The following is a 22,208-nucleotide window of genomic DNA, read 5'->3' as shown; positions in this document are numbered from 1 at the left end:
AGGGGCCGTACTGGCCAAAGCTTTAGAAAAGCATTCAGTTTATAATGTTCTCAAGGCTCCATCCTTGGAAACTACCAAGGAGCCACATCCCGAGCCTTCATGTATAATTTTAAGCCTTCCAACATAAGCTTTACAGACCGTTTCTGGATGTTTTAGGAAATATCCATTTGCTATTTGTTCATTTTCACTTGTTTTGCTGGTAATTAGAGCTTTTGACAGCAAAGTGATAAAATAAGTCTAAAATTTAAGGTAAAACTTTTAAGCAAGACAGTTCTATGTACTCTTCTACACACACACACATATACACATACAACATGCATACACACATATATACATACACTCACACACAACATGCATGCACACATACACATACAAACACACACATATACACATACATACATGCATGCACACATATATACATACATGCATGCACACATACACACACATGCACGCGCAGGCGCCCGCGAGTTGAGGGTCTCCTTAAAGGAAGGATTTCTAAGTCTCACTGACTGGTGAGTAGAATGAAGCCTCCCTGGCCAAAGATGCCTACAGCTAATGTGCAGCACCCATGGGTGTGGTCTTAGCGGTGAGCGGAGAGCTATTCATCAGTTAACTGTGAGGTAGAAACTATCCTGGATCGTACAGCAGGACCCAAACAACCCGAGAAGTAGTGACATCAGACTCAGGGAAGGAACACCTGGCAGAGCAGAGTCTGGTGGTCCATCTGCTGACATGGAAGATGCTCACAGATGTGGACAAGTAATCCAAGTAGCCTATAGGAGCCAAGGGCATGGGAAGATGAGGAAACAGGCCCTTCCCTAGAGTCTTCCCAGAGGAACACGGTCCTCTGACATCTTGATTTTAGTACAGTATGAACCATATTACACTTCTGTCCTTAAGACTGACAGACTGGTGTCTATCCTGTTGTTTCCAGGAATAGGTGCTGATTCATTTTGTTTTTGTTTTTTTCTTACAGCAGCATATGAAACAGATACACTGTCCTCAGGGAACACAGTCTGAGAACCACTGCCTCTGTTGGTTTGCTCCCAAAACAGCTCGTCTTCCATCTTTGGTTTTTCTATCCAACACTGTTAGATAGAAAACAGGGAATAAGGAGAATCAGGGTAGAGCATGAGAAGATGGGGTAAGAATGGGAAAGCGGCCGGCGTGGTGGCGCACGCCTTTAATCCCAGCACTCCACTCGGGAGGCAGAGGCAGGCGGATCTCTGAGTTCGAGGCCAGCCTGATCTACAAAGTGAGTCCAGGACAGCTAGGGCTGTTACACAGAGAAACCCTGTCTTGAAAAACCAAAACAAACAACAACAACAAAAAAAAACAGAGGGTGGATGATAGAGGCTGATGCTTTGGGGAGGACAGATGCCCCATCCCGTATCTGCTCTGGGGACTAATACTCAGGGCATGCTTAGGATGTGGTGGGGGTGTGGGGAGACAGCTGGGAACTGCTGTAGATAGACAGGGTCTTCCCCAGGGTATGGGGGAAAGGATGACACAACATGAGTAAAATCACCCCAGCGCAGCTCTGGAACAATCTGCAGGGTTGCTGGGGTTCCTTAGACTGATGTTGCCCATCATCAGAGTAGCCTGGTTGCCTCTGAGATGGGCCCGCCACACTCAGTCACTCTCTGGGAGGCCAGAGCCTTAGAACAAACATGATGACAACGTATAGCAGGCCTGAACCTTTGGGGTTCTGACAAGCATGTTTCCATGGGTACCACACTAAGTACGCTGGATTCTGAGAGATCACGGGAGACTAGAGATTTGTCCCAGTTCAGGGACTCCCTAAGGCACAATGATGCCCCACCCCATCCTCTTCACAGTGTGGCTCCAGGGCCCCCCAAAACCTCAGGGGGCACCTGCTTATGCTGCACAAATCCCATTCTCACCCTCTGCTTCCACAGCAGCTGCTCCAGGGCCCAATACTTAAAAATTCACCGTTTACCTTTCTTATCAATGCAGCCCACCCTGGCTCACAAGTGCTATAGATTTTGGGGCAGGGCTGGGCACACCATAATCACAGTCAAGCTCTGGTTGCAGGAAGGGAGGGGAAAAGAAGCAATGGGACCATATGGTGTTTGTGTGTTTCCACATCAGTAAACAAAGGGAGGGGCAGGCAGAGCCAGGGGAAACCTCCACTTAGCCAAACAGCTGTGTCTGGGTTTCCCCAAGGCAGGGTTTATTTGCTGCCCTGGCAGGATCACCCTTACCCTAAGGAAGCTAGCTCTTCCATTCGGGCATTGATGGGACTCTGTGTGTCTAAACAGCACAGAGAAAGGTAGACATTAGCGGTGCTCCTGGGGGGAGGGCAATTTCTACTCTTAACCCTGATCAGGGATTTAATGTTTATAAAAGGCAGGGCATGGACTGCCAACATGCAGAGATGGGAAGGAGGCTGCAGCATGCTGGTCCAGCAATTTCATCTAGTTCTCTAAAGGGACCAGGAAGCAGATATGATGGGCAGGTCCTTGTGTAGAATTAAATAAGCTATAAAGAAGAAGATGAACTCCAAAGTCCTTTCGTTGTTTTACTCTCTTTTCTGTTGCTGTAATAGTATACCGTGGGCTGGGTGATTTATTAAGGAAAAAATGTAAATTTATATTTCTCACATTTTGAGAGACTGAGAGGTCTACGAGCATGGCTCCATATCTCAGACAGCCACTCACTGCACCACAACATGGCAAAGGGCATCACAGGACAAAAGGGACTGAAAAAAAAATGCCAGCTTGAGGCTCTCTTCTTTTTCTAACGAAGCTAGTGATGCCCTGTGCCTTCTGGCTCCACTCACCCTCTATTCTGAATTACCTCTCCACTTCCCCATCAGGAAATAGAGTGTACATGAACATGGAGATCAAGCTTTCAGCACAAGAACTTTAAGGGACTCCATGGGCACCACACCTGTGACAGTGGGCGGAAGTAAATCCACCGGGGCTGGTTGGGGGACTCCCCTCTCCAGGATGTGATTTTCTGAATGGTGATGAAAGAGAGGTAAAATCCAGAGAACCAATAAGAACTTTTTTTTTTCTTTTTTCTTTCTTTCTTTTTTTTTTTTTTTTTTTTTTTTTTTTTGGATCACAGTCACAGTATACTATAGGAAGGGCTGCTGAGAAAGGCATCACAGGGCTGGGCTGGGGCGGGGCCAATCATTCATGCAAACAAGGGCTATGGAGGACCAGTCATGTACCAGGCTTAGTTGTTGCCTCTAAAATACCAAGAGTAGGAGGGAATGAAAGTATGGCAGTGTGCAAGCATGTGTTCACACACAAAGGCACACACACACACACACACACACACACTCCCCTTTCTCCTTTCTCTTATTTTTCTTCTCTTAGGCTCCTTTTTCAAAACTGCTTCTTGATGGTCATTGGCCCAGCTAGAGTTTTGGAGCTTTGGGCCCTGTGTGTGCCCGCTGATTACACCTAAGGCGCGCATAAGGTAGACCCTGTGGATAAGGAGGAAGCAAGAGCACCCACATTGTCAGATTCTGTTCAGTCCTGAGGACTGAGGCAGGCCCATGGCTACCCTTACCTGAAAAGTGAAGTACTCATCTGCAGGCGCATTCAGCATGTTACAGATCTGTGAAGCAAGAGACAGAGTCCTTTTTGCAACATCGTGAGGCTGGGGCCATGTATGCCCATGAGGGAGGAGGGTAAGAGAGGGCATGCTGGGAGTGAGGGTTTCCCACACCTCTCTTGGCTGCTTGGTGAACACACTGACACACACTCTCTAGGTCAGGCCGGATTTGCTAACAGCTCCCTGAAGTGACCTCCTTTTCTTTTAAGCCATTGACTGACATTAAGTGCCATATTTGCTTCTCCTCATTCTCCCACTTCCAAGTCCTTTGACTTCCAGATAAATCCTTAGCCCAAACATAAGAGAAAGGTGACTAGAAGCACCGTCCTGCTGAGGCGGGCATTGGCATGGCTGCTGGGCTTGGGTTCTATTCTTCCACAAAGTAAAGTGGCTGAGGGGCTAGGAGAAGGGGCCAGGCAGGGTTTCTGTTCCTCCAAAGTAAGAATTCCCTATGAAATACGGCTGCTCTTAACTTCCAGGATTTGGAGACTGTTTCTCACACCCATTTTGAGTTGCTCTGAATTATCTGTACCTGGGCCATATGGACAAACTGGTCTTAATACAAGACTGTATTTTCATCTCAACCAGAGTTCAACTTAAAATGATAGCATTTCTAGCTTGGATGGTAATGGGTGAGTAACCTTCTTCTTTTAAAGATGAGGACCTTGAAGTCCAGAAAGACTTAGTGCTCTGTTGAGATTCACTGGGTGAAACTCAGATTGTGATCTCCAAAGAGGGGGATGGGCCCTCCCGGCTAGGGCCTGGGGAAAGCCCTGGGCTGTATAGGTTGCCCATTCACCTCATGTAAATACTTCTACCATGGAAGGTGCAGGCTGCCAGCATTTACCTGCTCACAAAATTCCTGAAAAAAACAATCTGACAGATTTGCGTTGAGGTCTGGAGAGCGTCTCGCACACCACTCTAAGCTCTGTGAGCCACACGCCCTGCTGGTGTCATGTGCTTTCTCAGGGTGGATGACACATATCCTTTGTTTTTACACTAGCCTTACAAAGAAAATGTGGAAGTCTGGAAGTCGTCTGAAGCCTTTGTTTATTTATTTGTGCGTATTTACTTTTGGGGTTGTTTGTTTGTTCTTCTTTGTTTGAGTCTGGATTTCTCTATGCAGCTTTGCAGGGCATGGGATCAGCACTGCTCCCCCTCTGTTGGGATCACAGGCATGCACCCCCACACCCAGCACCTTCTGTTTCTGTGATTATGTATAATTTAAGAACTTGAGGACTCTTTGGTGCCATCATTGACTTCGTGATCTAATTGAATGTTTGTCATTACCGCATGGACTGCCCATCTCCCAAATGTGGTTTAAAGATGAGAACCGATCAATTCTTTTTTTCTAGCCTTTTGGTTATGGACATGTTTTTCAGCCTTTATTTTGAGGTCTCACAGAAAACATTCGTGATCATAGTAAGATCCGTGAGCTCTTGAGATGGAATTGAGCCTATCAGGAGTCACAGCCACCGACTTTGAATATCTCTGGTTTTAAACAGGTGCTTGAAAGTGTGTGGCTTCAGAGCAAGAGGTGGAGAAATGGATGAATCTTTCCCAAGTTAACTAAATATTCTCACATAATTTCAACATCCTGACTAGCCTACATTTTCCTTCCTGGATTCCTTTTACCTACGCCAATCATGCTTTACTGATTCAGCAATTGTATTTGTCTTGTGACTCGCAAGAGTCTCACACCCTTGTTACTTAGCATTTAAGTTTGTCTAATGACTTACAAACCCATTTTCAGCAACGTATGTTGGCAATCCACTGACGAGCGTCCAGTGGTCTGCAGGAGGTGACCTGGGAGAAGATTGGAAAAGTCATTGGCACATATAGAAATGATCAGGTACAAAACCCCAGTGGCAGCACCCATGGCTACTTCAGGGAAACACGCACGGAATCACGTTGATCTCTTCTTTTCCATGTAAAATGTAATCGATGACTTTGTAAAAGATGATTTCCTGGGAAGGAAGGAGAGTGTGGGCACAGTATTATTTCCCAAAGAAAATGATCTTCACCGAAGAACTGCACTTTAAAATTCTTATAAGTAGCACCCGATTTCCTAGCCACAGCTTTCTGTATAAGGTAAATCACTCAGCTACTCACATATTAGTTACAGGCTTGTGATCATACAAGAGACAGTATTGGCTTGACACACACAATAAGAATTGGCTCACTGTCATTTTAAAAAGCTGAAGTTACCCAAATAGCTTTTGTGAGAATCTGACTAGCAAACCACCAGTAACTTTGTCTTTACTTTTAACTGATTGCTTCTTGCTGTCCAGATGTAGCTCACAGTAATGACTTTGTTAGGGAAACAAAATCACATGCTTTATCAACTGCAAACAAGCATTTATCACTGGCTAATCTCAGCAGGCACCTCTATAGGTCAATGGACTCTGTCAAAGCTAGAAGAGTCTGGGGCAGGTGGAAAACCTGAGGCCCCGACAAACCTGCCGATTTCTGGTTTTCATGGGCTGAGAAAATGGTGGCGGAGAAGCAAACGCACTTCCTGCTTCCACAAAGCTTGCAGTTAAGTGTGACAGTAAGTCTACCCCAGCCCCCAGGAGGTCATCCTGCACTGCTGGAAAAGGGCCCAAGCACTTCTTAAAATGTTGTGCCAGCAGCTCTGAAACCTCCCTCCATACAGAGAACCACAGACCCACGCAGCAAGCTTAGGGTCTGTGGAAAAGGAAAGCAACAGCTTCGTGAGAGGCTAAGGTGCATGCTGCTCTATGGGACAGAGTGGGCAGGATCCCGCTGAAGCATCTCTCTTCCGGGCACTTCAGTCTATTGGTGACACACACAGACAGCACTGAAGATGTTTGCATTTACCCTGCCATCTGGAGTCTTTGGTCCTTTATAAGGCTCAACTTCTCCAAGCTTGATTGGCCACTCGTCGTAAAATTCCTAGAGGCAATTTAAACATTATGAAACACACTGTCCCATGATTCACCTTACCTTATCTGAATTAAATGCACTCACATGCTTTATGCTAATCTACCTGGTTCGGGAATTATAGATTTGAAAAACCTACCATTCTCAGCAATGTTGCTCATGAATCTGTGACTGTATTGTCCTTTATTCATATGTAAGTGAGAATAGCACAGCTTTCAGCTTGTTGTGAAGAGTAAATGAACAATATATGGCATATGCTTCCATAAGGTTCAAAACATTCCCCACAGCGTCTGTCATGTCTAGCATCTGTTTTGTAGACAGCTACACCAAAGCCAGGTCGGTTAAGAAGCTTAGTTGAGGCCACTCACAGCTTAGTCAGTCAGTCACCTTACCTAACATCCATCTCCCCCATCTTGCTAGTTGAATCTCATATTCCTTTAGATATCAGGCACTAATTTGTTCAGGAAAGATGGGCCCTGCCCAGTCCATAGGAGGTCTACATGAAGCACTCTAATTAACTTAAGGGAAGGTATGTGTTCAGTTTAGACCAGTGAAAGAGACTGGCGGAATAGGCTGAGGGGTTCCTGGATAAAGGTGTTCCTCAGATGAAAAGGGATGTTTCCCTGGTAGCCAAGAGCCTCCTAAGCCAAACCTTGTCCCACAGCAGGTGTTAGCACCCTGCCTTTCTGCTGCCTGGTCCTATGTTGCTCACTTGGAACAGTGACTTTGAAAAACAACTTCCAATCATATGAATAGCAAGGAACATAAATGGTACCGTTTCAGTTATATTGAATTCTGTCTACCAACAGAATTAAAGATGAGAATGGACAGCATACTAGAAATAATATGCTTTCCTTCTTTCTACTTTTTTTTTCAGATACAAAATGCCAAATAGGCACTAGCATTCATTATGCACCTACGATGTACTCAACACCCTGTATATCTCAGGTTTTCAAAGCTGATAAAAAGAGGTGTCTCCAGTTCGCTGATGAAAAAGCCAAGAACAGTTGAAACCTTGCTGAAATGAAGGAAGGAGAACTGACAGTGCCTGACTTAGATTCCTGCACCAGAGCTGTAGCAGCCGAGGCAGCGTGGTGTTAGCAAAGGAGGGAGAAGGGGAAGCAGTGATCTCTTCAGTAAACGGACAAGCCTGGAGAGAAGTTAATACACACAATCTCCCCTGATCTTCAGCAGAGGAGCAAAGGTCACAGAGACAAGCTAGTCTATTTAAAAAATTGTATTGGAGCAGCAACATCCATAAGGGGAAAGATCTTATTTCAAAAAAAATAACTCAGAATGGCTTAGAGTCCTAAATATAAAACACAAAAAAATTATAAGAATTCTGGGAGTTGACACAAGAGAAAATCTAGATGCACTTGAATTTGAAGAGACTTTTTAAAATACAGTACCAGGACACAATGTATAAAGAAAAAGAAGTAGTGAACATTAGTGCAATTTAAAACATCTGCTATAGAAATGTTTCTCAAAAAGAATGAAAAAATCAGGGGAAAAATATTTACAGTTTCAAGACTAGTCTCCAGAATATTCAAAATATAATGCATTCAGGCTGGTCCTAAGTTGGAGTTATTCTCCTGCCTCAGCGTCCAGAGTGCTGGGGTTGTAAATGCATGCTGCCATTTCTGGTTGCAAAGACTTCTTGAAATCTAACCATCAGGAAGTCGACAACTCAACTTTGAAACCGGCGAGAGATCTGAACAGCACTTCACAGGGGAAGCAGCCGCACGGGGTAAGCGCATGATAACTAGTCAACATCATACGTGGCTGGGGATTGCAAATTCAAACAATGACACGTCACCACATGTCTTGGAATGGAAGAAGCCCAAATGCAGAGAACACTAACTCCTGGTGAGAATGTAGATGTGAAGGACGGCTAGTCACTGGGGAAGGCAGATTGACAGTGCTTACAAAGATAAACAGTCTCCCTGGATGACCCAACAACCGGACTTTCAGCCATTAACTCAAGTGAGTTGAAAGTATGTATACACAAAAACCCATCCAAGGTGTCTACAGAAACCTTATCCATTATTGCCCCAAATTAGAAGCAACCACGACGTCCAACTACGGAGAAACAGCCTGCCTTAAGATGAACTATTATTTACTGATGAAACTATATGGAAACCATATGCAATTGGCCTAAATTGTCAGTCAGCGAATGAATGCATAAAGAAAATGTAGAGCATATACTCAATGAAATGTTATCCACCCTGAAAGGGGAAAAACCCCATTGTGACATCATTGTGACAGCGTTAGTAAACATAGAGGGCTGTGGGAAAAGATGGGCTGGGCACTGAAAGACAAACACATGGTTCAATGTACATGTGGAATGTGAAAAAGTCAAACCCAGGAGCAGAGGCTAGAACACAGTTACCAAGGCTTGGGATCAAGCAATTGTCAGGACAGGGAGAAGCTGTCCAAATACCACTATGTTCCAGCTAGGCAGTAACTTCGCAAGATTTATTACAGAAAAACATGACCAAAGTGAATAGGTATTATATACTTCAAAGCTGTTAAGAGACTAGATTTAGGCTGGGCAGTGGTGGTACATACCTTAAATCCCAACACTTGGGGAGATAGAGGCAGAAGAATCTCTGAGTTCAAGGCCAGCCTGGTCTACAGAGCAAGTTCCAAGACAAGCAGGGCTACACAGAGAAACTCCATCTTGAAAGAAACAAACAAAAAATAAAAAGGGAGAGACTAGATTTAAACGGTATCACTGCGTAAAATGATCAGCATGTTAACTACTTTAATGTAACCATTTCATAACGTAGTCAAATATGAAAATATCACACTGTATCCCATAAGTATGTGCACCTGTCACTTTTTAATATTAAGAAACAAAAATTGGGCCTGGCATGGTGATACACATCTTTAATCCCAGCACTCAGGAGGCAGAACCAGGTGGATCTCTGTGAGGTTCAGGACAGCCTGGTCTACACAAAGTGAGTCCAGGACAACCAAGGCACTTGTTACACAGAGAAACCCTGTCTTGAGAAACCACCACTACCACCACAACAACAACAGAGAAAAAAAGAAAAGAAAGGAAGGAAGGAAGGAAGGAAGGAAGAAAGAAAAGAAAAGAAAATAGAAAAGAAACAAAAATTGTAAAATTTATTTGAAAAATGAGTTATCAAAAAGTTAGGCATTGTGGCATATTCCTGTAATTGCAGAACTCAGAAAGCTGAGGCAGGAGCATTACTTGAGTTTGAGGCTACCCTGGGCTAAATATAGTGATTACGAAGCCAGTCAGGGCTACATATTGAGACTCTGTCTCAAGAAGCTATCAAAAAGGCATGGTAGAGAAGGAGCGTGAGAGACCAGATGAGATCCAGCCTCCAACTATCAGTTTTTGTAACCTATGCCTCCTCATCATCTATCCCACTGTGTATAGTACCCAAGGTCATCCTAGCAGGCCATCTTGGCTCTGTTCCTGCCCTCTATTGCTTGCTTGCTGCTTGGTTGCTTTCCTTCCCTTTTTAGATTTGCCTCTTCTTATTCTTTTGCTTCCCCGCCCCCCCCTTCCCAAAGAACATTATCTGCCTAGCTTGCAGGGCCCATGTGCCTCGGTTATTCTGCACTGTCCTATGGCTTCTCTATACTCTCTCTTCAGTCTACCTCTCTCCTAAATGCCCTGACTTTTTCACCCTCTTTATCTCCCTCTTACACTTTCTCCTGTCACCCCAATACTGCTCACTCTCTTATTGTGATTTCTTCTTATGCTCCCTGTCACCACTTACACCCCAGATAATTAATATGTTAGTGCACACAGTGCAATCAATACCCCTTTACTCCCTAAAATGATTAGTGGTTAAGGGGTGACTGTTGCACAATCAACTCTCACTGTTTCCCCCAAGCACCTAACTCTGGCTATCGATTGTTGTCACAGGGTGGGTCAGGGAATAGTCTGGTGCCCTGGTGTTTTACCAAGGAAAACGATGTCTCAGCCTACTATTCCCAGCCTCTTTCGAACATTGCACATGCTCCTAACTAAAGGGAAACAGTGACCTAAATTCAAAACAGCTTTAAAAAAATGCGAGCCATAGCTGAACTCCTGATACACCCATCTCAATACAAAACACAACATGAAAACCCAAGACCACATGTCTCCTCCAAAATCAAACAAATCCCACAGTAAATGCCCCCAATGACAGCGGCTGAGATAAAATTTCTGACAAGGAATTTCCAAAAGAGTAAGGATAAATATGTTCAAAAAAAAAAAAAAAAAAAAAAGAAAGAAGACAAAAGTAGATCCCTGAATGAATTCCATGAGAATACATAAACAGCTGGATAAAATAAGGAAGTCAATGTAAGATATGAAAATAAATTTGATAAAGGAAAACCAAGTGCCCGAGCCTAGTGGTGCATGCCTGTAATCCCAGCACTCAGGGAGGCAGAGGCAGGCAGATCTCTGTGAGTTCGAGGCCAACATGGTGTACAAAGTGAGTCTAGGACATCCAAGGTGACACAGAAAAACTCTGTCTCAAAAAACAAAACAAAACAAAAAAGGAAGAAAAGAAAAATCAAGCTGAAATAATGCTGAAAATCAAATTTCCACTGAAGTCAAATACAAAGCTCAATGGACAACATCTCTAATAGAATGAATGGACAACATCTCTAATAGAATGAATGGACAAGATCTCTAATAGAATGAATGGACAGCATCACTAAATAGAATGATTCACAGGAAAAGCTGGACTTGAAGATGAGATACAGGAATTGGTACATTCACTCGAAAACAACAATAAATTTATTTAAAAGTATTCAATCAGAATATGCAAAAACTTTGGGGCAAGGTGAAAAGACAAAATCTGTTAATTATAGGCATAGAAGGAGAATGCACTAGCCATATGCAATGCAATGGGCATAGAAAATAATTTCAATACAACCAGCAGAAAATTACCTGAACCTAGAGAAAGAGAAGTCCATGTAAGTAGAAGAGGCATATAAAAATCCAGATATGCAAGACCAGAAAAAAAAAAAAACCAACTCCGTACATCACATCACAGTTAAAACACTAAATATATAGCATGGCACAAAGAACACAGTGGCAAGAGAGAAAAAGATCACATATAAAGTCAGGCTCATGAGAATAACAGCTGACCTCTTAAAAGAAATTTCCAAAGCCAGAAAGCCTGGGAAAAACATTTCAAATTCTGAAAAACCACAGCTGCCAGCCCAGGCTCCTATACCCTGTAAAACTATCTATTGCAATTGATGTAGACATAAGGGCATTAATGATAAAAACAGGCTAAAGGAGTTTATGACTGCTAAGGGTGCTGAGGATATTAAGCAGCATTTCTCAGACAGAAAAGAATAATCAACACACTCAGGAATGGTAAAGAAAAAATTACAGGGGTTATGGCTGTGGTTAAACAAATGAGGACTAGGAAAACACAAAATACTACAAAATCAACAAAATGACATGAGTTATTACACACCTTTAAATAATAACTCCTCAATGTCTTAGTTTCCAAACCATAAGACACAGACTACCATATTGAATCAAAAAAAAAAAGACTCCATCTAGATTCTGCCTCTACGAAACACACTTTGCCTTCAAAGATAAATTCTATGTTAGGGAAAGGGAGGAAAAAGGTATTCCCAGAAAAAATAAACAAACAAACACAGAATGGAAATAAGTATCTTGACATTTGACAAAATAGACTTCAAACCACTTTAACTTGGATGAGATCAAGAAAGTCACCTCATACTGATCAATGGAACAATCTACCAAAAGAACATTTCGTTTCTGTAAATTAATCAAATTTTCTTCTAAAAAGGACATTAGGTTCTGCATGTGTCCACAGCACAGATAGACACAATTTCGTAGGACAGTATGGAAAAATCACAGGTTAACCTTAGCACAGTAACACTGAGTGATTCCATTATCCTACTCTCACGGATAAACAGGTCATCTTGACCAAAATACCTAGAGACCAGGGAGTTATATGGCATCCCATGTCGACAGAACATCCTCTCCCCACACTACAGAGTACACGTTCTTCTCAGCAGCCCACGGAGCTTTCTCTAAAATAAACTCACAGATTAGGACACAAAGCAAACGGATTGCTTTTCTCTTAAGGAAGAAAGGCTTTATTTTCAGCTTATAGTTTCAGTGAGACAGAGTCCGTGATGCCAAGGATGCCAAGGAATACGGGAGCAGGAACCTGGCAGATGACATTTCCACTCACACTCAGGAAAGCAAACTCAGAGAACAGGAAGTGTGGCAAGACTACAAACCTCAAAGCCCCTCCCCCCAAAACAGTGATGTACTTCCTCCAGTGAGGCTCCATCTCCTAGAGGTTCTGTAGCATCCAGAGAGAGCCCGAGCAACTGGAGACCACGTGGTAAAATACACAAGCCTAGGAAGAGCGTTGCTCATTCAAACCACCGCAGTCAGTCTCAACAAATATACAAAAACTGAACTAGCTGCTTGCATTACAGCAGACCAGATGGAATAAAGCTAGAAATCAACAGCAAGAGAAAACTCAGAAAATTCACAAACTTATGGAGATTACAAGTGAGTAATGAATGGGTCACTAAAGAAATCAAGAAGAAAATTTAAAAATTCCTAGAATTAAAAGAAAAATAAGACATAACATGCCCAAACTTCTGGGAGACAATGAAGCCAGTTCTAAGAGGGATGTCACAGCTGTAAGTGCCTACATTTAAAAAACAGATGTCTGGTGTGGTGGTGCACGGCTTTAATCCTGCACTCAGGAAGGAGGCAAAGGCAAGTGGGTCTCTGTGAGTTTGAGGCCAGCCTGGTCTACAGAGAGAGTTCCATGACAGCCAAGGCTACACAGGGAAACCTTATCTCAGAAAGCCATAAACAAGCAAGCAAACAAACAGATTTCTCAAGCGTACAACTTAAGGATGTGCCTTAGGGCTTTAAAAAAACAAGAACAAGCCAAACCCAAAAGCAGTACAAAAAAATAAATAATTTTGAGATCATGGAAGAAATTATTTAGGAAATTTTAAAAGTCCAAATAACCAATAAATTAAACAGTTGGTTCTTTCAAAAGATAAATAAGAGTGACCAAGTGTTAGCCAAACTAACCAGGGCAAGAGGTTTGGGGGGGCATATTAATAAAACTAGACAAGAAAAGAGGGGAGATTACAACAGATATCAAGGAAATTCAGAAAATTATAAGAACACACTTTAATTTATATTCCACTAGCCTGGGGGAAAAAAAATGAAAAGAAACAGGTGACTTTCTAGATAAATATGCCCTCCATATCGAAGTTAAACCAAGGAAGATCAGTAAGTTCAACAGGTCTATAGCCAGCAACAAGATTCAAACAATAGTCGTCGTCGTCATCATCATCATCATCATCATCATCATCATCATCATCTCCCAACCAAAAAGAAAAAGAAGAAGAAGAAGAAGTGCAGGCCCAGGGAGATTCATTGCAGAACTTTAGCAGACTTCTACAAAGAACTAACACCATTTCTTTCCAATTATTCCATAAAACAGAAAAAGAATGAATGCTTCTAAACTTATTTTATAAAGTCAGTATTACCATCTGACCCTAATAGCCATCTCTCTCTCTCTCTCTCTCTCTCTCTCTCTCTCTCTCTCTCTCTCTCTCAAACACACACACACACACACACACACACACACACACTCACACACACACACACTCTAGGACTGCTTCCCTGATAAACATAGATGCAAAAATTCCCAATAAAAGTTTGCAAACAAAATTCAAGATCACATCCAAGATCACTCATCGTGATCAAGGCGGCTTGACGTGGAGAGATGGTTCAACACGAGCAAATCAATGAATGACTGTAGTGCGTCTCATCCATGGACTCAAGTGCAGAAACCACATGGTCATTTAATAGAAGCAGAAAGGCCTTGGGCTAAATGCAACATCCTTTCATAATCAAAACCCTGAAAAGGCTAGAAATGAAAGGAATATATCTGAGCATAATAAAGGACATGTAGGATAAACCACAGCCAACATCGTGTTACGTAGGGGAAAAATCTAGAAGCATTTCCACCAAGACCAGGAATAAGACACTCATGTTCAATATGATATTTGGAGTGTTACCTAAGACAAATAAGACAAAAGGAACGAAAAAAGGGACACAAACAGGAAAGAAAGAAATCAACATACCTATTTTTGCAAATAACATCATCTTATACATGAAAGACCAGAGACTCCACCAGGAACCCCTTAGAGCTGACATCAAAGTGGCATGCTATCCTCAAGACCCGGCTATTCCACTCCTTGGAATATACCCAGAAGATACTCCAGCACACAAGAACATTTGCGCAACCATGTTCATAGCAGCCTTATTCATAATAGCCAGAACATGGAAAAAGCCTAAGTGTCCCTCAGTAGAAGAATGGATAAAGAAACTGTGGTACATTTACACTATGGAATACTACTCAGCTATTAAAAACAAGGAATTCCTGAAATTTGTGGACAAATGGATTGAACTAGAAATGATCATAATGAGTGAGTTAACCCAGAAGCAGAAAGAGTCAAATGGTATATACTCACTTATATCTGGACACTAGGCCAAGGGGCATATTCCATGAAAGTCTTCACTTATCAGGAAAGTGGGACAGAGGGGAGGACATCTTATTGGGACTCTAGGTGAGAGAAGCATGGGAGAATGGGAAAATAAAAGGAGCCAGAGGGTCCTAGAAACCTATAAGAAGAACATTATGATGGGCAGATCTGGGCCCAGGGGTCCTGCTCAAACTAAGGCACCAGCCAAGGACAATACTTGCAGTAAACTTCGAACCCCTACCCAGATCTAGCCAATGGACAGGACGCTCTTCAATGTTGAGTGGAGAGTGGGGTCTGACTTTCACACGAACTCTGGTGCCCCATATTTGACCATGTCCCCTGGATGGGGAGGCCTCGTAGCACTCAGAGGAAAGATATCAGGCTACCAAGAAGAGACTTGATACCCTATGAGCATATACAGGGGGAGGAGGTCCCCCTCAGTCACAGTCATAGGGGAGGAGAGTAAGGGGAAAATGGGAGGGAGAGAGGAATGAGAGGATACAAGGGATGGGATAACAATTGAGATGTAATATGAATAAATTAATGAAATATATTTTTAAAATCTAAAAAAAAAAAAGTGGCATGCTACAAAGATGCCAGTAGCCTTCCTGTACACAAGGGATCTTAGAGCTGACCTACTCTGCATGTACCACACAAATGCAACACTTCAACAATGGGAAAACTGGTGGTGGGAAGGGGGGATGTAACACTGGAATCCTGTGCTCTCTGCCCCACTTATTATATATATTAGAACTATTCTAAAATTAGAGGCTATTCATTAATCAAAACTAGGACTTGCTGGTGATAGATACAGGTATGGAATAGAAAAGCCAAACGTTAAGCCTGTGCCACTTTGTTCCTCATTGCTTTTATTAGCCTCTGTGCTATGTCCTTGTAGCACTAGTCTTGCTGTCCATTTGTCGTCGATGGACCACGTTTCATTTTGGCATGCATTCTCTAGGTGACCTGAGGGGAGGCGAGGCATACGGAACATGAAAACCTTCTCTTTGGTCATGTCCAGAAGACCAATGGAGTAGCGCTCGCAGTTCAGGTATGTTCTGACGGTATACAGTGCTTTGTGAAACTGCCGCTCAACGTCAGTGAGCTCTTCAAATACTTTATTGGCTGACCACATAAGGATCTGGAAGTGAGCATTCATTAGACAAAAGAACAAATGAGAGAGGGGAGGGAGGGGGAGAGACAGAGAGGAAATATTAGTTTGAAGAAAACATGAAGTGTATCCAAAAATGAACACGTCTCACAAGAAACTGACATTCTAGATTGAACCTCCAACAAACGTCACAGGTTCTCTAAGGGGGGATGATGGGTAGACCTTTCCCAAGGCCTGGGAAAAGGACAAATGCTTTCAATATTTGCAAAGGCTCCAGTATCAGTAGGCTGCCACTGGACCTCGTGCAGAGGGAGTCATGTGATTCCTCCATGCATCGTTAGCTAGTCAGAGCGAACCTAACCTGGAACGTTGGACTCGGGAGGGAAACCTAGATGCCTTCGTTTCAATGACCACTCCTACATGATGTGCATAAGGAACTTGAGGATCTTGGCCACAGAAATTCCTCTTTATCCCTCTATTTCATGGAAACAATAAACCACAAATGAGCGACTCTTTTCCTACAGTGACCCACAACCGGAGATCTTTAAGTGAGAACTAACGACTATTTAATAGTCATGCCGACCATGTGAGGTGGGTACTGTAGCCATCACAGGCACCCAGAACACAGACTTAATGAGCCAGTTGTACATCCAGCAGGAGGGCAGAAGGCCGGACAGGGAAGGTAGTGAGAGGACACATGCCACCAAGGTTAGGAGGATGGGCTCCACGCGGCTTAAGCCCCCATGAAGGACAAGAGGGGTCTGACTTGCCACTGCTTCTGGGTCCCTCTGGTAGAGGAGCTGAGCACGGAGTGACCACCCATTACCTGGCTTCTCCGGGACTCCACACTGTACAGGTAGCCAGTGTGCTGGAGCCTTAGGGCAACAGCAACAAAGCTGAGGTACTTGGAAAAGACCTACGGGCCACAGAAAGGAACAAGTTACAGTTGAGATCCCTTCCTGCTGATGTACAAGTCAGCTCCTGTAAGCCTGGTGGAACACTGTGTTAGCATTACCTCCTCGTCCTGCTTGGAAAACTCAGGAGCATTGGTTTTGTTGACTGCCATGATCACAGCGAGAACTTCCTTGCCCATCACAATTGGGGTTGCCAGCAGGTTCCTGGTGACATAGCCAGTTTGCTTGTCCATAAAGTCAGAAAAATGGCTGTTCTGGAAAAAAAAAAAAAAAAAAAAAGAATGTTCATGGCCTTGCCAAAATAGAACTGAATCATAGAATGGTAAATCTAAGACAGTCTCTAATTAAAATCCTGCGGACAGACGGCAGGGGCTCCAGCTCAGTGGTTCCACCTTCCACGCCCACCCCATGTCGTTCTATGACCAGCATGTGATGAAGCTATCCATTTTCCATTTTGGAATGTTCACTTTCCACCCAGGAAGAAGCTCATCTGGATCAGGCATGTACTGGACCAGGAGAAAAGAGGTGGCATCACAGCCAGGTAGAAAATAAGATGCTAAGGAGATGAAAAGGGGGCACAGGGTTACTACAGTGGCGTGCACAGAAAGGAGAAGGCACTGGAGATGGGGGACAGCATTCTTTCACTACAAATGCAAATGTACAGTTGAAACCAGCAGCCCCTCTAACAGAACATAAGAAAAAAAAGAAATCAGTAATCCCCTCAAGCTCAATGGTTCACAACCTGGGGATCCCGACCCCATCAACAACCCTCTATCTTCAAAAATATTTATGTTATGATCCATAATAGCAGCAAAAAAGTAAGTTATGAAGTAGCAACAAAAATAATTTTATGGTTGGGGGCCACCACAGCATGAGAAATTGTGTTAAAGGGCCCCAACATTAGGAAGGCTGAAAACCACTGTTCAAGGCCTTCTAACCTTTCCCACTTGAAGACTTTAGTGGTAACTGCAGGATGGCCTCCTTCCAGACCCTTCTCTGTGATCAGACAAAGATGTCTCTGTTTTCTGTAAGTTTATTATTTTTCTAATGTATGTGAGACTTTTATCAAGTCACATGGTCTCAGGGATGTCCCTTCTCCACACTCGGGTGCTCTGTGGGCTAAGCGTGCCCTCCGTCCTCTACTGAACAGTCTGCCACAGTCTCCGTCTCTGAGAACGATGCTTCATCAAACATTCCTGCTTTTGTTTTTATGACATTTCCAGAGTGAAGACCCCATTGGCTGGAGAAACAAGTTGCATGAAATTTTAATACATGCAGATTTGTTTATGAAATGTAAAACTTTTTTAAAAAGATAACCTGCTTTTACTTTTTTCCTTTTATTGAAAATAGATTTTTTTTTCTCACATACTGTTTCCTGAATATGATTCCCTCTCCCTACCCTCCTCTGAGCTCCTCCCCGCCTCCCTTCCAGTCCAGATCCACCCCCTTTCCATCTCTCATTAAAAAACAAGGGTTGGTAACACAATATAATGCAATAAGATAAAATAAAAACTAACACATTGGAATAGAACAAAACAAACAGAAGGCACAAGAAACTGAGACCCACTCCTTCATATGCTCAGGAACCCCATAAAAACATTAAACTCTACGTCCAATGTATACATGGAGAACCTGTAGGGTAAAAGGATACTATATATTATATACACATATAACATATATATGATAAAGTTTTTTTTAAGAAAAGAAATTTTAAATGAAGAGAAAAGTCCTGATGGACCAATCCAAGACAAGGAACCTCTTTAAAATGGCAATGTGTTCATTTTCTGTTGTTCATCTACTCCTGGGCATGCCGCCTACCCTTAGTAGCTTGTTTTTTCCCAGTAAGACTCCTCCTTTAGAGAAAAATAAATTTTCATTTGTAAGTGTCTATCATTTGGAGATAGCTTCTGAGTTAGGGATGGGACATCTGATGCAGACCCATAAGGCCTTGTGCATGCTGCCTCCGTCTGTGAGCTCACATATGTGTCCATCTTGTTGATTTCAAGGACTTTGTTTCTTTGAATCCTCCATCCCCTCTGGCTCTTGCACTCTTTCCACTCCTACTCCTCAAGCACCTGTGAGCCCTGAGAGGAGGGATTTGATAGAGACATCCATTTTTTAGGGCTGAATGTTCCAGGGTTTTTTACTTTCTGCATAATGTCTGGCTGTGGGTCTCTGTATTTGTTTCCATCTGCCACAGGAGGAAGCTTCTCTGATGATGGCTGAGCAAGGCACTGACCTATGAGCATAGCAGAAGACATTAGGAGTCATTTTATTCCTAGGATTTTGTTTTGTTTTAGAACAGCAGTGTTTGGGTTTATCTTAGGTCTTTGGGACATCTACTCTCAGGTTCTTGGTCACCCAAGTAATGCTGAGAATGAGTTCCATCCCTTGGAATGGGCCGTACGTCCAATCAGACATTGGTTGGTTAATCCCAGAAGCCTTGTGGCATCGTTGCCCTAGTATATTTTGCAGGCAGAACACCATTGTAGATAGAGATTTTGTGGCTGGGTTGGTGTTTATGTTTCTCCTTTGGAGGCATGCAGAGTAGCTTCCTGTACCAAGGACACTAGAACACAGGAGTGAAGGCTTTATATATGAACCAGCTTAACATGTCCCTGTTCAATGGCTTGTGTGAGTGTTGTCTTCAGCAGTGGGGCCTTGAAGCCAGTTTGTGGAGAGCAACCTGTAGACTTGGCAACAGCCTGAATTGTTTGGGGATTCCCATGGGACCCCTTTGGCCAACAAGTCAATTAGATGCAACCAATCCTAGTACTAGAAGCTTCATTTGGTGACAATAAATGGTCATTTGGGGCTTCCATCTCTACCATCATTTGGCTATTTTATTTAAATTGACCTCTTATACGAATATATTTTAAGAAGCTTCTATTGTATTAGGTTTCCATACTACCCTTCAAATGGCCCTTAATTTTAGCTGCCTCTCCCCACATTCCCTCCCTTGTTCCCCCCTTCCCTCCTCTCCATTTGATCCTTTTATTCCACTACCACTCCCATCTACCCATAACTATCCTACTTCCATGTCTAAGGAGATCTGTCTGCCCCCTAGTCCCTCACTCTATGCCAAATCTCTGTGGTTCTATGTATCGTAGCTTGGTTATCATTGAATTAATAGCTAATGTCCACATGTAAGTAAATACATATGAATACATACCATATTTGTCTTTCTGGTCTGGGATTCCTCACTCTAAAAGTTTTTTTTCCTCATTCCAGCCATTTACCTGGGAATCTCATGATTTCACTTTTTAAAAATAGCTTAGTAATATGCCATTGTGTAAATGTACCAGGCTTTACGCATTCATCTGCTGAGGGACCCGTAGGTTGTTTCTAATTTCTGGCTACTATGAATAGAGCAATAATGAGCATAGCTGAGCAAGTGCATTTGTGGTATGATGAAGCATCCTTTGGGTATATGCCCAAGAGTGGTACAGCTGGATCTTGAGGTACATATAGTCTCATCTTCCTGAGGAACCTTCAAACTGATTTCCATAGTGGCTGTACAAGCTTGCACTCCCACCAGCAACGGATGTGTGTTCGCCTTACTCCACATCTTCGCCAGCATGAGCTGTCACTTGTTTTGTTGCTCTTAGCCATTCTGACTAGTGTAAGATGAAATGTTAAAGTATTTTTGATTTCCATTTTCCTGATGATCAAGGATGTTGAACATTTCTTTAAACATTTCTCAACCATTTGAGCTTCTCCTATTAAGTCTTCACTCAGAGGGGGATTGGATCAGATGCTAGGACTCTTGCTATCAGACTCCAGGTGAGAGTGGCATGGGAGAATGGAGAAATAGAAGGATCCAGAGGGTCAGGAATCCTACAAGAAGACCATAAAGGCTGGCGGATCTGGACCCAGCATGGGGCCTGCACAACCTGCTGTACCAACCAAGGACAATGCATGCAGAAAACCTAGACCCCCCTATTCAGATCTAACCAATGGACAATTCATTCTCCATGGTTGTGGGGAGAGCAGGGACTACCTCTGACATGAGCTCTGGTGCCCCCACTTCCTCTTGGTGGGGAGGCCTGGTGGCACTCAGAGGAAGGGGAAGGAGGCTATCTGGATGAGACCTGATAGGCTGTGGTCATATGGTGGGGGACGCGGACCCCTTCTGTCATGGGTCTAGGAGAGGGGAATAGGACAGAAAAGGGAGGGAAGGTAGGAATGGGAAGACACAAACAAGGGGATAACAATCGGGATGTAATCTGAGTAAATTATTTTTTAAAATAAATAATATTTCTTATATAAAGATTTTAAAAAGAAATCTCTAACCTATTTTTAAATTGAATTATTTGTTTTCTTGATATCTAGATTTTTGTTTTGTTTTGTTTTTTGAGTTCTTTGTATATTTTGGATACATGCTCTCTATCAGATGTATAGTTGATAAAAAAAGAAAAAAAAGCCAAAAACAATCTTTTCCCAGTCTGTAGCCTGCTGTGTTGTCTGAAATTGTTCTGTAATTCTCTTTCTTTGATGAGTTTTTAAGTAGTTGAGTATCAGGGTAGCTATGGCCAGAAAACTAATTTGGCAATGTTCCTTCTGTTTTTATTTTGTGGAATAATCTAAAGAATGTTGGCATTAACTCTTCTATGAAAATTTGGTAGAATTTTATACTAAAACCATCTCTGGCCCTGAGCTTTTTTGTTGGAAGATTTTTAATGACTGCTTCTATTTCACTAGGGGTTATAGGACTGTTTAAATTGTTCATCTGATCTTGATATAACGTTGGTAAGTGGAATGTATTGAGAAAAACTACCCATTTCTTTTAGATTTTCCAATTTGGTGGAATTTAGGTGTTAAAGTATGTCCTTAGGATTGCCTGGATTTCCCTGGTGTCTGTTGTTATGTCCCCTTTCACGTCTAATTCTGTTTCGTTGGATCTTCTCTCCCTGCCTTTTAGTTAATTTAGATAAGGTTTGTCCATGTTATTGATTTTCACAAAGAACCAACTCTTTGTTTCATTGTTCTGTTTATTGTTTTTGTTTGTTTGTTTCTATTTTATTGATTTCAGTAAATAGCTTTATTATTTCTTGCCATCTTCTCCTTTTGGGTATGACTTATCCTTTTTGTTCCAGAGCAGCAGTTTTCAACCTGTGGATTTGACCTCTTTGGGGGTTGCATATCAG

At 42.7% G+C, this 22,208-nt stretch overlaps 1 protein-coding gene across 2 annotated transcripts in view; it reads right to left on the bottom strand.

The window, feature by feature from the left end:
* Pde6c (phosphodiesterase 6C) overlaps window positions 1-22,208 on the bottom strand; it is a 59,675-nt gene that overhangs the window by 32,446 nt on the left and 5,021 nt on the right. For both annotated transcript variants that reach the window (XM_051146412.1, XM_051146413.1), the window contains exons 2-8: window positions 17,163-17,315; window positions 16,974-17,063; window positions 16,037-16,177; window positions 6,430-6,504; window positions 5,491-5,555; window positions 5,328-5,394; window positions 3,544-3,591 (exon numbers count right to left, since the gene is read on the bottom strand). In XM_051146412.1, coding sequence (XP_051002369.1) covers window positions 3,544-3,591; window positions 5,328-5,394; window positions 5,491-5,555; window positions 6,430-6,504; window positions 16,037-16,177; window positions 16,974-17,063; window positions 17,163-17,315 — 639 coding nt within the window. The remainder of the gene's footprint in view (window positions 1-3,543; window positions 3,592-5,327; window positions 5,395-5,490; window positions 5,556-6,429; window positions 6,505-16,036; window positions 16,178-16,973; window positions 17,064-17,162; window positions 17,316-22,208) is intronic.

The sequence above is a fragment of the Acomys russatus genome, chromosome 5, assembly GCF_903995435.1.
Source record: "Acomys russatus chromosome 5, mAcoRus1.1, whole genome shotgun sequence".
NCBI lineage: Eukaryota > Metazoa > Chordata > Mammalia > Rodentia > Muridae > Acomys > Acomys russatus.
The sequence above is the reverse complement of the archived record's forward strand: the minus strand, read 5'-3'. Positions and strand labels throughout refer to the sequence as shown.